The sequence below is a fragment of the Cimex lectularius genome, unplaced genomic scaffold, assembly GCF_000648675.2.
Source record: "Cimex lectularius strain Harlan isolate CLEC.00 unplaced genomic scaffold, Clec_2.1 scaffold71, whole genome shotgun sequence".
NCBI lineage: Eukaryota > Metazoa > Arthropoda > Insecta > Hemiptera > Cimicidae > Cimex > Cimex lectularius.
The window spans coordinates 277929-293180 of record NW_019392655.1 but is presented as its reverse complement, the minus strand read 5'-3'; the positions used below and the strand labels follow the sequence as shown (position 1 = coordinate 293180).

At 34.2% G+C, this 15252-nt stretch overlaps 1 protein-coding gene and 1 long non-coding RNA gene across 2 annotated transcripts; both read left to right on the top strand.

The window, feature by feature from the left end:
• Window positions 1–238: 238 nt before the first annotated feature.
• LOC106668276 lies at window positions 239–13872 on the top strand (the record flags this gene model as incomplete). The annotated part of the gene is given in 5 exon segments (XM_014396879.2): window positions 239–700; window positions 12236–13192; window positions 13266–13448; window positions 13614–13729; window positions 13796–13872. Coding segments are annotated over 5 exon segments (1396 nt in total), but the record flags the coding sequence as incomplete, so codon positions are not given.
• LOC106668277 lies at window positions 2594–4587 on the top strand. The gene is made up of 2 exons (XR_001340735.2): window positions 2594–2723; window positions 3545–4587. It is a non-coding gene; the product is annotated as an uncharacterized LOC106668277 (long non-coding RNA).
• Window positions 13873–15252: the final 1380 nt, after the last annotated feature.

Sequence of the window (15252 nt, the reverse complement as noted above, 5' to 3'; positions counted from 1 at the left end):
CCAACTTCATCACTGACCAAGTATGTTACTTTGGGCTTAATTTCCTCAGACAGAGTTTGTGTATATAGTTAAGCATGTAAAGTTTTATATAAATTAAAAACAGCAAACAATAGAGCAGAGTATGCTGTTAGTTTCTGGATTCTTTAGATTGAGGGAATTTCATAGTCAAGAAGCTCAGCTTTAAAGAGGAAAGAGACAAGTCGCAAATAGCCGGTAATTGTTGGATTTAAGACATGTGAGCGGTCGTCAATTACATCATCGTTCAAAACGGAAAACATTGGTGTTTTAGCGTGGGCTGTCAATTGCGAATTGGAAACGTGATTCTGTGAGATTGAGGCGATCTGCGAGTCGCGTTCTGTGAGTCGACGAGCGACTCGACGCCTACAACCTCCCGCCAACCTGATAATCTGCTCATTGGCGCGTTTCGGCTTCTGAAATGAATAAACAAACCGTGGGCAACCGACGGTTCGATAGTCACCGGGTTGACGACGCGTACTCGTACCTTGAGATCCGACCGGCCGGCTCGGCTCCGTCCACTGTCCAGTCCCACGGCATTTCGAGGGAGGCGTGGGGTTTGCCCGAGTCAGGAAATGACGACCAATTTGCCGAATAAAACGATTTGACGATTCAGAAAAAAATGGCAAGCTTCAAATACACATCCTGCATCAAAATCAAAGGACACCCGATACTTCCGCCTATCGTAAGTTGTCACGTGCATGTCTCATAACTGTCAAAGCTCCTTTCTGCATTGAATAGTCTGCATACCTACCTGGATCATCGGAACACGAAGACTCTCTTTCTGTGAGATTCGTTCACAATCCTGTTCTCCAAAGTCATCGCATGACAAAGAACAATCTAAATCAAATATTTTGATAGTATTTTTTAACATTTCTTTAACTTTTAATTTTTTTTAAATAATGTAAATCCTGTTCCAATCGAGTCAAAATAAGTACCTTAAATGACAGGCTTTTTCTTGCTAATTTAAAAATAATTTCATTTTGATACTTTTTTTTTTTAATATTCAATGTATAAACCATTGTGTTCTATGGTTTGTTGTTATCTCGAGGCCTTCACATACTTCACATTTTTTGTTTCTGCATTGAATCGTCGGCATACCGACCTGGTNTAAACAAACAATATCATTTGGAAGAGGATTAATAAGTGTTGACATTCATACAAATGAGTAATCCTGTAAACGTAAACAGAATATTTTATATAGATTTTTTTTAATGAAAACTTAAAATCCTGCATTATTTTCCGGACAACCCGATAATTAAGGATATCTCAACTTCATCAATACAACTTACAAATTTTTTCTAATCAATTTAATAATCTATAAGTCAATAAAAAGAAAACAATAAATAAGGAAATTAGAGGAAATAGAAAGCAAAAAATATTTTTTCTAATGGCAAAATTTGGTCGTGGAGGATTAAAGAAAATTTATTTCCCAATAAATTTGCAAAAAATAATAAATAAATAGTAAATTTTACAAAAAAATACATAAAATTCACTAATTTCGTGGTCCGCTTGACTATATTATTATATTACAATTAATTAAGGTTTTTAGTTGAGATAAAAAAGTCAGTGTCACGAGCGGGATTCGAACCCACAATCTTCGGCTAGATATGCCGCTGCTCTACCACTTGAGCTATCGTGACCTCGATCCACTCGAACACTAACTTTATCTCAACTAAAAACCTTAATTAATTGTCATATAATAATTGGTCAAGCGGACCACGAAATTAGTGAATTTAATGATTGAAAATGAAGTATACTTCACTAAAGCTCCATTCTGTGGCCATTTCATTTGTCATCGAGAATCCACTCGGACACTAACTTCCCATCTCAACCCCACCTTTTGAATTTTCCCTCCTTTTTGCCATTTTTCAAATGTCGTGTAATCTATTTGATTCTCGGCAACAAATGAAATGCCCATGGAGAGCTTTAGTGAAGTATACTTCATTTTCAATCATTAAATTCACTAATTTTGTGGTCCGCTTGACCAATTATTATATTACAATTAATTAAGGTTTTTAGTTGAGATAAAGTTAGTGTGGAAGTTAGTGTCAGAGTGGATCGAGGTCACGATAGCTCAAGTGGTAGAGCAGCGGCGTATCTAGCCGAAGATGGTGGGTTCAAATCTCGCTCGTGCCATTGACTTTTTTATCTCAACGAAAAACCTTAATTAATTGTAAAAAAATACATAGTTGTAATATACATTTTGATATTGTAATAAACAAGTGTATATTTACTACCATTTTGAAATGATACTTCCTACTCACAGTAAGTTGTTTTGCAACAATCCGGATTTCGAGCCCTTAGCTCATCATCAGGTTGAAGGATTTCGATTTGAAGGAAATTCTTCAAACTGTTGATGAGCTTAGGGCTCGAAATCCAGATCATTGGAAAACAACTTACTGTGAGTAGGAACTATCTTTTTAAAAAGGATTGAACACAGCACTCACTCCATCATTCATCATTTCTATTTACTACCATAGCCATAAAAATACTAAAAATGTAAACTTGTAAAAAAATGTTTACTTTAAGTAGATCAAATTTATAAAAATTATGAATTAATGCTTTTTATAAAAATTTCAGAAAATTAATTTTGCAAATTTACAATTAAAACGACCTACAGCTCTGCAATTTTGGCCAACAACAAAAACTGTACATATTTTCCACAATGGAAAATAGAAGGAGAATAAAGGGAAAAGAAATACCTGGTATATTTATGATATTTTGAATGATACTATTTTTAAAGTTGATGTTGGTGCTGGCCTGCGAATCGGTTGAACCGACACTGGGTTACTTTATTGGGTCTGTCTTTACTCACGGGTTTATTGAATTACTCAAATGAGTTTCGGCATTGTGCCACCTTCATTCAAATTGTTTGAGTAATTCAATGTTACTATTTTTATGCAAATTAATTCATTAACATGTTCGATGGTACTTCATAATGCACAAGAAAATTTCTTGCTTTTTTTCATCGCCACCCAGAACGGTCAAAATTGAAATTACAGCCATTGTTGAACATGAAATATGTTTACATCTGATATTCTGTCGTTGAATATAAAGATAAGCTTAACAGCTCAAGAAAATAGAAAACTAAATGGTCGGTAAATATAAAAATAAACAAAGAGAACATTTTTTCCTAACAATTTAAACATTTAGCATCAGTCAGTAATTACGATTTGTGTCGTTATATTTTTGTGATGTTATCTGATCAGCCTTTTTTTTCTGTTGTTTATTAATTAATTTGAATTTGTTCAGCTTTGTGAGTAACAGCATGCAATTTATATGATTATACGAGAATATTTCGTTGTGATTAGTATCAGCCTACAATATTATAATTTTATAGCAAAAGAATATCTGGGCTAAGGATCTTTTTCAATTCCTTTGGATTTTGAGATTTTCTCAGTGTGGTCTGCTGGGTGATGAACCTGTAATTTGCATTTATTTACTAACCAATTTTTTTCTCTCTTTTTAAACAGTTATTCACCGTTTAATATTTTCTTATAATCGCTATTGAAAATCATCATTCCAGGTCCTGTAGCAACAAGGCCCTCATCGTTACCGCTGAACAAACCGCCTGCTTCTGGGTACAAACCTTGGAGATGATGGTCAAAACACAATGTTCTCGTGAAATTACTACCTCAAAACGTCATCATTGTTGGTTCGGTACTTCAAACATGTTTTTTGATACTCACATGTACGAAAGTTTTGTATAAAAAAATGAGATATTTTGAAATTATTTTTAAGCGTGTGTGTGTTCTATATTAAGCGCGTAATATTTGTAATAAATTAAAACGCTGTGAATTGTGTTAATGTTTCATTGTTGCATTTATTGATATTTTTATTATTTCTACAAGTATCAATTATGACAAACGCTTAAATAGTGAATATTTCCTAAATTAAAAAAAATATGCTGTCTATTTTTTCAAAAATGTGTAAACAGCAATTTTTAATTCACGTTTATTCTCAAAATTTGTTACATTTTTGAAGTTATGTTCTAGCGTAATAACTAGATTGTTTTACTGGTTCTGAATATGTTTTGAACAATTATTTTATAGTCATCCAACAGGGATATTTTTGCATGAACTTTGTACGTAAAGCAGGGTAAACAAAATTTGCTTACTATGCTTTTATAAAACAAAATTTAGTTATTTTTCCATTATATTGTTGTTATAAGTAAAATCAATTAAATCTATGTGAAGACACCAAAATTAAAAAATTTTGTACTAGTCAAATAAAGGAAACCATTTTTCTAAACAAAAAGAAATTGCAAATGTAAACTGTTGTCAGCTTAAACATAAGTATAATAAATAAGTTTTCAATCAAACTGAAGAAATTTCTTATGAACATCAAAGAATTTATGATTTTTTTACAATCAGGTGATTAAATAGCCAATTGGTTGAATTATATACAATAAATGCACAATTTTTACAAAGAAAAGTGATAATCATCTGGTCAATAGAGAATACAGGTGCCTTACCACTAAATTAAGGAATGTCCACTTTCGGCCTAGTATGGCTGGTAAATGTACAACATTGTGACAGATTATACCCAATTACATTTCATCTTTAATTAGATTTTTACTTTTTTCCCGAATATGCATATTTTATCCTCTTCGTTTATTGATGTAAAAAAATGAGTTCAGGCGATCGAAGTCATCCAACAAATAAAACCACAGGAATTTTTGTATGTCCATGTTTAAAAGTCTGTAATCCAGAATCCTTCGGTTTTAGTGTTACGCACTTAGATAATATTTTAAAGCAGAAATTGCGGTGAGAGGTTTTGTACTGAGTAATGAGAATCTCAGACGGGGCATAAGATTAGGAAAGAAAAAAACTTCAAAATATAAATACTCAATTAATTATACACAATTTTTTTCGAAATGAAAAATTTGTGTCAGGCGGGATTCGAACCCACGACTTTCAGCTTCGAAGTCACAGTAGCTCAAGTGGTAGAGCAGCAGCGTATTTAGCCGAATATCGTGGGTTCGAATCCCGCCTGTGACACAAATTTTTCATTTCGAAAAAAATTGTGTATAATTAATTGAGTATTTATATATTTAATAGAAGCTGATAAAATTTAGTATTAATCTAGAATCACACCTGTGAATCGTACACAGTCCCCCTAATCTAGTATAATCATTAATAAAAAGTGTTTCTATATGAAGCCACGATTTGCTTATAATTAAAATAAAATTGGGTAGTCGAAATGAGAAGTTTGTGGCATGGGCGATCGAAGTCATGGTAGCTCAAGTGGTAGAGCAGCGGCGTATTTAGCCAAAAGTCATGGGTTCGAATCCGGCCTGTGACACAATTTTTTCATTTTGAAAAAAATTGTGTATAATTAATTATTTATATATTTAATAGAAGCTGATAAATTTAGTAAAATTCAAAATGCTTAGGAGGAAGAGATTAAGAATTTCACTGTTTTCTCAAGGGGAGGGGGGCTGCAAACTAAAGTTCTATCTGAGAAAAGGCATCAAGTTAGACGGGCATAAACCTTGACTAAAGAGACTGCTGAGTTAGGAGAAAATGTTTTGGAGCATTTTAGAAACAGTACAGAATCTGTTTTTTTTTGTTTTTGAAAATGCTTATATTTTTGGTATTTTAACGTTAACAATTTCGGTGTCTAAAGTTCAACAATTGAGACCCAAGTGCAGTAATTAATATTGTTTGTTTAGCCCATAATGTGTTGTAATTACAGTGCAATTGTTCACTTAAAATCTTCATGAATGGAAAGACATGTTGCACTGCAGCAGATGACCAAACGTGGGAAGTTAAAAATCTTGCTGTTTGGTCATTATATTTTACTAACAGACGAAATAATCTCCAATCTCTTTTTATGAATATGAAATATCATTTGTTCCTAAAGAACAGGCTCGACTTGTCTTTTTCTTTATTATAATTGGCTGAGTTGTAATTGTCTTCGTCAATCTGGTGAGACAATTTTTCAACCGATGCCTTAATTGGTAATTTTCATTCAAGGTAAAAATAACTGTCTTTTTTACTACAAGTCATCACACCTAACATCTGTTTATTGTGATTATCCATAGAAGGAAAATAAAGATATAACCATGTAAAAATGCATGCCAAGAGTCAGTAGTGTGAAGGGTTAAAGTTGATGGGTTTCTCACAGTTCTTCACTGACGATGGCACAATGCCGAAATGCATTTGAATAACTCAAAAACCCGCGAATGGAGAGACAGATCCAATAAATGACCCTGTTCTGGTTCAACATAGTGTGTAGTTACAATCAATTAAGGTTTTCAGTTGAGATAAAAAAGTCAATGGCATGAGCGGGATTTGAACCCACGATCTTCGGCTTGATACGCCACTGCTCTACCACTTGAACTATCGTGACCTCGATCCACTCGGACACCAACCTCCCCATCTCAACCACACCTTTTGAATTTTCCCTCCTTTTTGCCATTATTCAAATGTCGTGTAATCAATTTGATTCTCGGCGACAAATGAAATGGCCACAGGGAGCTTTAGTGAAGTATACTTCATTTTAAACTTATTAAATTCACTAGTTTCATGATCCGCTTGACCAATTAATATCTTACAATTAATTAAGGTTTTCAGTTGAGATAAAAAAATCCCACTCATGCCATTGACTTTTTATCTCAACTGAAAACCTTAATTAATTGTAAGATATTAATTGGTCAAGTGAACCACGAAACTAGTGAATTTAATAGTGTGAAGTGTTGTGAAGCATCAAGTGCAGATACCCTTCTGAAAGCTTATTAGCGAAATATATTTTATACAGCACCCGATGGGAAAAGAAGTGCATGTCCAAGTTAGTAGGTATGCATTCAAAAATTAACTTTGGTTAGTCATCAAGGCATTTGTAATATTTAAAATGTCAAACATTAGTTTGGTTAGAATTAGGGAATGGTTAGGTTAGGTTATATATCCATAATTCGATGTTTTGCTATGAAGCAGAGATACGCAAGTGCAAAGCGCGAATCACAATACTTTATAGAAAGATACATTTTCATTTTATCTAGATTCCATAAGTTTCCTTTTTCAGGTGGCTTTATCACTTTCAGCAGGAGGTACTAGTCGATTAGGTTCTTTCTTCTCATTCACCAGGTCTATAAAATATTTTGTCCTTTAGTCTATTATGTAATTTTCTTTTGTCGCTATTTTGTCTTTTCCTGGAGGAACTTGTTTTTAGATTGAACTGTGCCCTTTCCTTTATGATATTATTTTGGAAAAACTCTTGGTTATCTCTTGGTTCTCTCTGCAATTTTATTTCAATTGTAGAATTAAGGCTGTGTTCTTCCTATGGACAATTGAAATAATTGTGACTTGTTGGCTACTTATGTCTCAATAGTAGTCTTCACTTCGGGCTTATAAGATCAAAATTAAATTACAATAAAGTTTTTGTAAGAAGTCACAGCTTGATGTTATATGATCGATGCTTCGGCCTAATCGAGAAAAGGAAGAAAAAGAAAAGCAACTGCAATGTTCCATCTCATCTGATGCACATAATCACAAATTCACAAAGTTGTACGTATAAAAATTTATATGAAAAAAAAACTTAATTTATTATTTCTGATACCATATTAGGTTTGCGTTGAGGGGAAGATTCATTGGTAAATTTTGTACATAAATTTTTGAGATTTCCAAACTTTTTCACTTTTGTAAGTAACATAGGCTATGAAGGTATGTTTTCACGAAACGTTTTTTGGTAATACTAGGTCGAAAAATATTAGCCAAATGACAGTTTTTGTCAATGAAGCATAGGAGCCGAGATTTTTTTTTAACAATTTAATTTTTTAACTATGGGTTTCTGTCCTTGTTCTGCGTATATTTCAAGATTATTATATATTGGTCGATTCGGTTTTTTACTTAGAATAAGGAAATGATATGTAAAATTGTATTAAATGAAATCAGGTATATAAAAAGTTGCAAAAACCGAAAGACGCTTGCAGTAAAATAGGCCAAAAAACAATTCTGGTTTGTTTAAAGCACCCTCCAACTAAGCGACTTTTCTCGCCAATAACGACCAGTTTTCCATTTATAAAAATGCATTACAACCCTTGGAATGCTGAATATTTTTCAGCCTATGTTACCAACCTTTGGATTTTATGTAATCATAATTGAGAAAAATAAAAATTTAATAAAATCTCAAAGGTTTTTGCTGTCCGTGACCGGTTCTCCGTCGACCCTCCCGCTGAGCTCTTGTTGGAGAGATACCATGAAATCGCGCGTCTTGGCAAAATGTTTGTTGTCCGCGCACCCGGACACATAAGTCTAGTGGGTAACGAAAAGGCAGACGTCGCCCCAAAGTCCGGACTTAACCACCGCGATCCGAAACCTCTAACGCTAAAAATGCATTCAAAAACACGATTAAAAGAAAGCCGCATCGGTGGGCGGGATCGGCAGAAGCTCTCACATATGAAGAGCACTGTTCAGCATCTGAACCGTAGTAGAGAGGTCATCTTCACCCGATTAGGAATATGCCATGCGAAGTTGACACATGGACGCTTACTTTTGCGCCAAAGTTTAAGTCGTCATCAAAGAGAAAGGCATGTATTCCACTTAATTGACGGATGCCATTCCTTGGCTTCATATAGTGAGCGAGTAGGAATTCAACCCGACATGAGAATTCTGCTTAAGCAGCGAGAATCTTAGTCCTTTATTCTTATCTTGTGTTTCCTAGTATATACTGAGAATTAATGTATTTAGTAGCGTGAATGTGCACTGTGAGAGGGCAGATAGTTGAATATTGAGTACCCCATAGTCCCTCGATTAGGTTAGTTATATGATAGATGTGAAGGATGATGGTGGTGTACTTCACCACCCAAAATGAGTGAATGTTATTCATGAGTGAGAGTGCAAATGGGTTTGGATTGAGAGACTGCGTTGGATGTCCTGGACCTGGAGGGACCTGGTTGTTGACCCTGGAGTCCAACTCGGTAGCTCGGCGGATAAACGGACCACCGGCTGCGAGAAGTGATAAGCTCAAATCTGTACATGCGTGTGCAGATTAGAGCTTATATAAATCACTAATCAAACGTTTTATTTTACAACTCCGGTTTTATTAATTAATTTATTTACGGATACTAGATTTGTGTTATTTGATAGGATTCTAAACCGCTTTAAATCATGTAAATCAGAGGAGTCGCTTCTAACTTATTTTCGATAAAAAATCAGAGGCAATTTGGAAGGCAAGCAATTGGAAAAAAAAATGTTTTTTGATTTACCTAAAAATTTGTATTCTTGGTTTGGATGCAGAAAACGAAACAGAAACTTTGTCTCATGTTAAAAAATTTCTAACATACTTTGCAGTCACGAAAAGAATAAATCTGCGAATTCGTATATCTATTGCAATACAATAAAAAATTAATTTTTGACCTAGAGGCGCAGCAAATTAGGTAGAGTATTTCTGCAATTTATCGACGTAAATCAAATATTTTTGTTTTTAAAAAAAGACAGATTTCCTGAAAATTTTTCTTCAATTGAAAAATATGATACTCTCGTCAGTCGTCACCCCTTGTATGAGTAGGACTGGCGTAGTAGAACTGGGCGATCTGTGGTAAACTACGTGCCAGTACTCATTCGTCCTCCTCATCACGCAGGTAAAGTATACAGCAGACGGGACACAATTTCTGACTTTTCCATTGCCAACATTTGTACGTTATACCAATGGTATAATTGAGACGAGGTAATTTGGAGTGATTAATTTTGCACCGGTAGTAATATTGCTTTGTACGACACAATTTATACTTTTATAACTGTGAATTCTGGTTTTATTTGCTATTTTAAAAAAATGTTATGGTACGATGAGGTTTTTTTTTATTATTCAAACCAAGTATTTTTAGGCACTCTTTTTTTATTTTGTTACTTTAAGTGGATCTAGACAAAGAAAAAGAAAATTAAATCTACCTTGATTATTACCTCAAATTAAAATATTATTTTTATAAAAATAATTGCTAATGAATGAAAAACTAAAAAACTATCGGGTTGTCCGGAAAATAATGCAGGATTTTAAGTTTTCATTAAAAAAAATCTATATAGCATTGAATCGTCGGCATACCGACCTGGTTCATCGGAACACAAAGACTCACTTTCTGTGAGATTCGTTCACAATCCTGTCCTCCAAAGTCATAGCATGACAAAGAACAATCTAAATCAAATATTTTTTTAACATTTCTTTAATTTTTAATTTTTTTTTTAATAATGTAAATCCTGTTCCAATCGAGTCAAAATAAGTACCTTAAATGACAGGCTTTTTCTTGCTAATTTAAAAATAATTTCATTTTGATACTTTTTTTTTTTAATATTCAATGTATAAACCATTGTGTTCTATGGTTTGTTGTTATCTCGAGGCCAATACTCTTTGGGTTTTGAACGGAAGAATTGTACAATTCTATTTTGAACCTCATCCAGAGAATTAAAAGTTTTCCCTTGAAGATAATGAACCATGGACTGGAAAAGCTGGTAGTCGGAAGGTTCCAAGTCTGGATTGTAAGAAGGGTGAGCGAGAAGCTCAATTCATCCAATTCTGTAATTTTTTGTTTCTGCATTGAATCGTCGGCATACCGACCTGGTTCATCGGAACACAAAGACTCACTTTCTGTGAGATTCGTTCACAATCCTGTCCTCCAAAGTCATCGCAGGACAAAGAACAACCTAAATCAAATATTTTCATTGTATTTTTTATCATTTCCTTAATTTTAATTGTTGTTTTAATCAAGTAAATCCTGTTCCAGTCGAGTCAAAAGAAGTCCCTTCAATAATAGAGTTTTTTTTGCTAATTTATAAAAAAATTATTTTGACAGAATTTGTTGTTAATATTCAAAGTATAAACCACTGTGTTCTAAAGTTTGCTGCCATCTCGGGGCCTTCACAATACCACTCTTTGGGGTTTTGAAGAAATGGGCGAGGGCCTGGAGCTGATGGTAGTCAGAAGGTGCTAAGTTAAGACTATAAGTAGGGTGAGCGAGAAGCTCAATTCCATCCAATTCTGTAATTTTTTGTTTTGTGTAATGAGAAGTTGTATAGTTGGGTGTTATCTCGTTGAAACAAAACCCAATTTCTATTTACTAATCCTGGGTAATGCTGGATCAAAACATCATACATTTTTTTGTGACTGCTAACAACAAAGTTATGAATCAATGTTTTGACCTTCTAGAATGAGCTCATAATAAATTATGCCTTCTTAATTCCAAAATACAGAGCGTTGTCTTTTTGTCGAATTGTCCTTGTTTAGTATCTGACAGAGCAGGCTGATAGCAGTCTAGCCATTGTTTCTTGGTCTTGGGATTTCTCCAATATATCCGCTTTACATCAAAAGTAACTGTTCTTTTGATGAACCAGTGGTTTTTTTCTCTGCAAAGTAAAAGTAAAGTAATTCATACATTCCCACCCTCCAAGAGAGGTGTCGTGGATGGGGATGTCAAACCACTTTACAATTTTTCATATCGAAATAAATCAAGCCATGATTTGTACACAGAATGACTTGGCACCACATCCTTTGACTCGATTCTTCAGAGATATCTATAGAATTCAAGTCCCAAGTTACCAGCTCTCAGGTCGTGCCTGCTCATTGGTCAACTCATGACATACCACTCTTAATGAGAGATTCACTTTCCCCAAATTATGCAGTCTGTGATTTATGGTGATTGGGAAACTTGAAAGCTCTCTTGTCAATTTCAATACTTTTTGTTGGGTCTGCCTCAACTGAGACTGTAGAGCTTCCTCATCGAATTTTCATCCAGAACCCTCTTTCCTCTTGAGGCCGATGTCACCAGCTTCTGCAACCATCTGCACACTGTTTATTCAGAGAGAGTAACCTCTTCTTCAAATTGCCTGACCAAAGGTGTTGTTTCGGCAGTGGAGAACATAAATTTCCAATAATGGAATAATATTACCCAAATTTTCAATTTTACCATCATGTCGTTTAACCAAACTCTAAGACAAAACTGAATGCAAGAAAAAAAATTTTTTTTACACACTCAATTAGTAATATTTAGTCTACAGATTAAAGTGGTATCAAATCTAATTGGTTTGAAAACCAAATGAAGCCTATAGAATACACTTTCCAAGAAAATTTAAAAAAATTATGGCACCCTATTCAAGTATGCTATGATTTTACAAAAAGTGTTTCACATTTCTCCAGAGTACTGTGATGCGACTAAAAGCATAAAAGTCACAGATCGCTTTGTGTTTTATATAAACACCTTTTCATCTATTTTTTTGTTATTTTTCAGATCACTTCGCACGATAGGGTAGAACTGAACAGACACAGAGAAGATGCGATCAGGAAAGAAGAGGAAATCGCGACGAGGACACAAGTTTCTGAAATCAGCGATTTCCTAACCGACGTGGAGGCGAACAGCGAGGACGGGAGTTTAAACGGCTCTTCTACGCTGAGGACTGAACAGGTGTTGGAATTCATCAGGCAAGCGCTTTCCGAAGACAAGCTGAAAAATCTAGAAGAAGTCAAAATGCTCCAAACCGCTATCTTCGAAGAACTCAATAGATGCGCTGAACAATCCGCCTTGGACGGCGACGAGAGTTGTGACACGCTTCATAACGTCGAGGACATTTCGCCGACCGAAGGAAGACTCACGCCGTCGTTCAGTGATATTTCTCCCATTAAATTTACACCTACTGAACACAACAAAAAATCAGCCTTATCTGAACCGCACTATAGACTGAATGTGCCTAAAGAAAAACTGAATTGCAAGAAAGCTCAACAAGATCTCATAAATCGCAAAATGTCTACCTCAGAAAATAGTCCCCTGGCTAAAAACATCTTGGTCACCCCTCCAAAAATGATAAGAAGAAATTCTTACACTTTAGAATCACCGAGCACAAGTGTTTTAGCCTATATAAAATCATTAAACAAGTCTGACCAATCTAATAATGAACATTCGTTGTCTTCTGTTAGCTTAAGTGATAAAAAACCTCTTAGAAGGCTAAGTCAAAAATGGGATCAAGATGAAAGTTCCAAAACTGAAAATAAAACGCCCTCCCCAAGTCTACATCTTATGTCAGATGTTAAGAATTCTAAGAGATGGCTGATGTCATCAGATCCTAGCTTAAAAACCCGTCTAAGTACAAAAGAACTAGATGCAATTTGTCAAACCATTAAAGGTGTTAACCTTGCCAGTAGGGCCAGACGAACACTTTTTGAAAATAATAATGTTACCCTTGAAATGGAGGTGATTTTATTAATTAACTTATATGTATCTTTGTTTTATTTAAATTTACAATTTTTTTTGTAATTTTGTTTAGGAAGCAGCCATTAAAATTCAAGCAGGGATTAGGGGTTATTTGACGCGGCGGCTTATGAGAACATATAAGATTACCGAGTTGAAAAATACTATTAAAGATAGCTTAATCACAGCACTTCAGTTACATTCCGAACCCCCTGTCAATCAAGCAGAACTGGAACTTCATAAACGTCTTGCATTGCAGGTCAGCAATCTCCTCTCACAATTATTATTAATAGAAAATTTAGTGAGCAAATTGGTACCGAAAACAATTTATTTTTCTTTGTAATATATATTAAGTATAGAAGATTTCATCAACATGTGACAGGTATTATATAAAAAATGACTAAAAACTTTTTAAAAATTTCAGGTTGAAAGTGTCTGTCGTGAATGGCATACGGTGTTCTTTGAGCTTTCGCCCCAAGAACAAATGAAGATAATCCAAATCGATAGAAATAGAGCATTGCTAACGAAGAAAACTAAACCGTAAATATGAAAATAAGTTATATTACAAATAAATATGATTCTTAATTTTTTTTAAAATGATTTTAGTGTTGTAAAAAAGCATTACGCTTCTCTGCGATCGAAAGCTATGTCCGAATCACTGAATTCCCTGAAAAGTCCGCCAAGTAAGTTACAATTACATTCAATTTTAGTTGGATAAAAAAAAAAGTTGATTGGGTAGGCGTTAAAGTGGTGCACCTGAGTAAAAATAATAGAGAAAAAAAATTAATTGCAAGTGTGCAGTTTTTTCGGTTTTTCAGTAAAAAGTCAAATTTTCAAAATATAAATTAATTTTATTTTTAAACTGAAACATAATTTCCTTCATTTTCTTCAACATACTACCCATGTTCTAGAAGCAAAAATATCCACTTTTTGTACGTCTGATGATGTAGATAAGAAGAAATCTGTAAGTCTGAATGTCAGAGAGTTTTTGTTCAAAAATGTCTTTTAGTGGTTGTCTAGAGATCGGTCTAAAAATCAAGAGGTCTGGAGATATGGAAGGTGGGGCAAATATTGCTATCCCAACTTGGCAATTTTACTCGGAGTGAGTGGAACTGTGTGACTTCATAGTGAAACACAATGCTTCTGGACATTTTTCCTTCAACTCTGCCCCAAGACGTTCTATGCGTACTTTTTGGTTGCTCGGTAACAGTTCCAAAAAAAAAAAAAAATGATTCCCCGAATATCCTGTCAAATAGGAGAGTGCAAACCTGCTCTTGATGTCTTCAGTAGTGTTTCATTCTTCACACAACTGGTCCTATGATTAACATTTTCATAATGGACCCACTTCTCATCTCCAATGACCAAATAGGAAATTAACCCTTCCAATTTATTCCTGTTCAGGTGTGAACCACGTCATGAAGGTTCAGATTGTCAAAAAAGTTGCCAAAGTAAACTTTACAACCGAAACCCGTGTTACTCGAGGCAACTCCTTCTCCAAGTCCATTTTCAGGGTTTTCCTTTTAATTTTCATAAAGGTCGAATTAATAAATGGTGCCATTATCAGTATCATGCTGGTACCACTAATTGAAACCCCACTTTTTGAAAGCTCCTTCAGGACATTTCTGTGACCCCAAAATTTAAAATTGCCTTCAAACATTTTTGCAACTACATAGTAATTAATTAACAACTAATACAAATAATTAAAATTAATAATTATTAAACTTGTTATAGGATTCAATAGCAAATATAAAAAATAATTTTGTAAAAATACAAGATAAAAACTAAAATTTAGATCTCTGCATACATTGCCCAAATTTGTGGTCACAAATGCCTAAAATTTGTGAAATCTATTGGGTTGTCCGGAAAATAATGCAGGATTTTGGTATTAAACAAAAAAAAAGAAACTAGTTACTTTAAAGCAATGTTCTTTAATCAAAATAATTTCCCATACTCTCAATACATTTCTCCCAACGTGTTGGTAACTTATTAATTCCGTCTGAGTAGAATTCAGAATTTTTAGAATTGATAAAGTCAATAAATGCATTTTCCAGTTCCGTTTGATT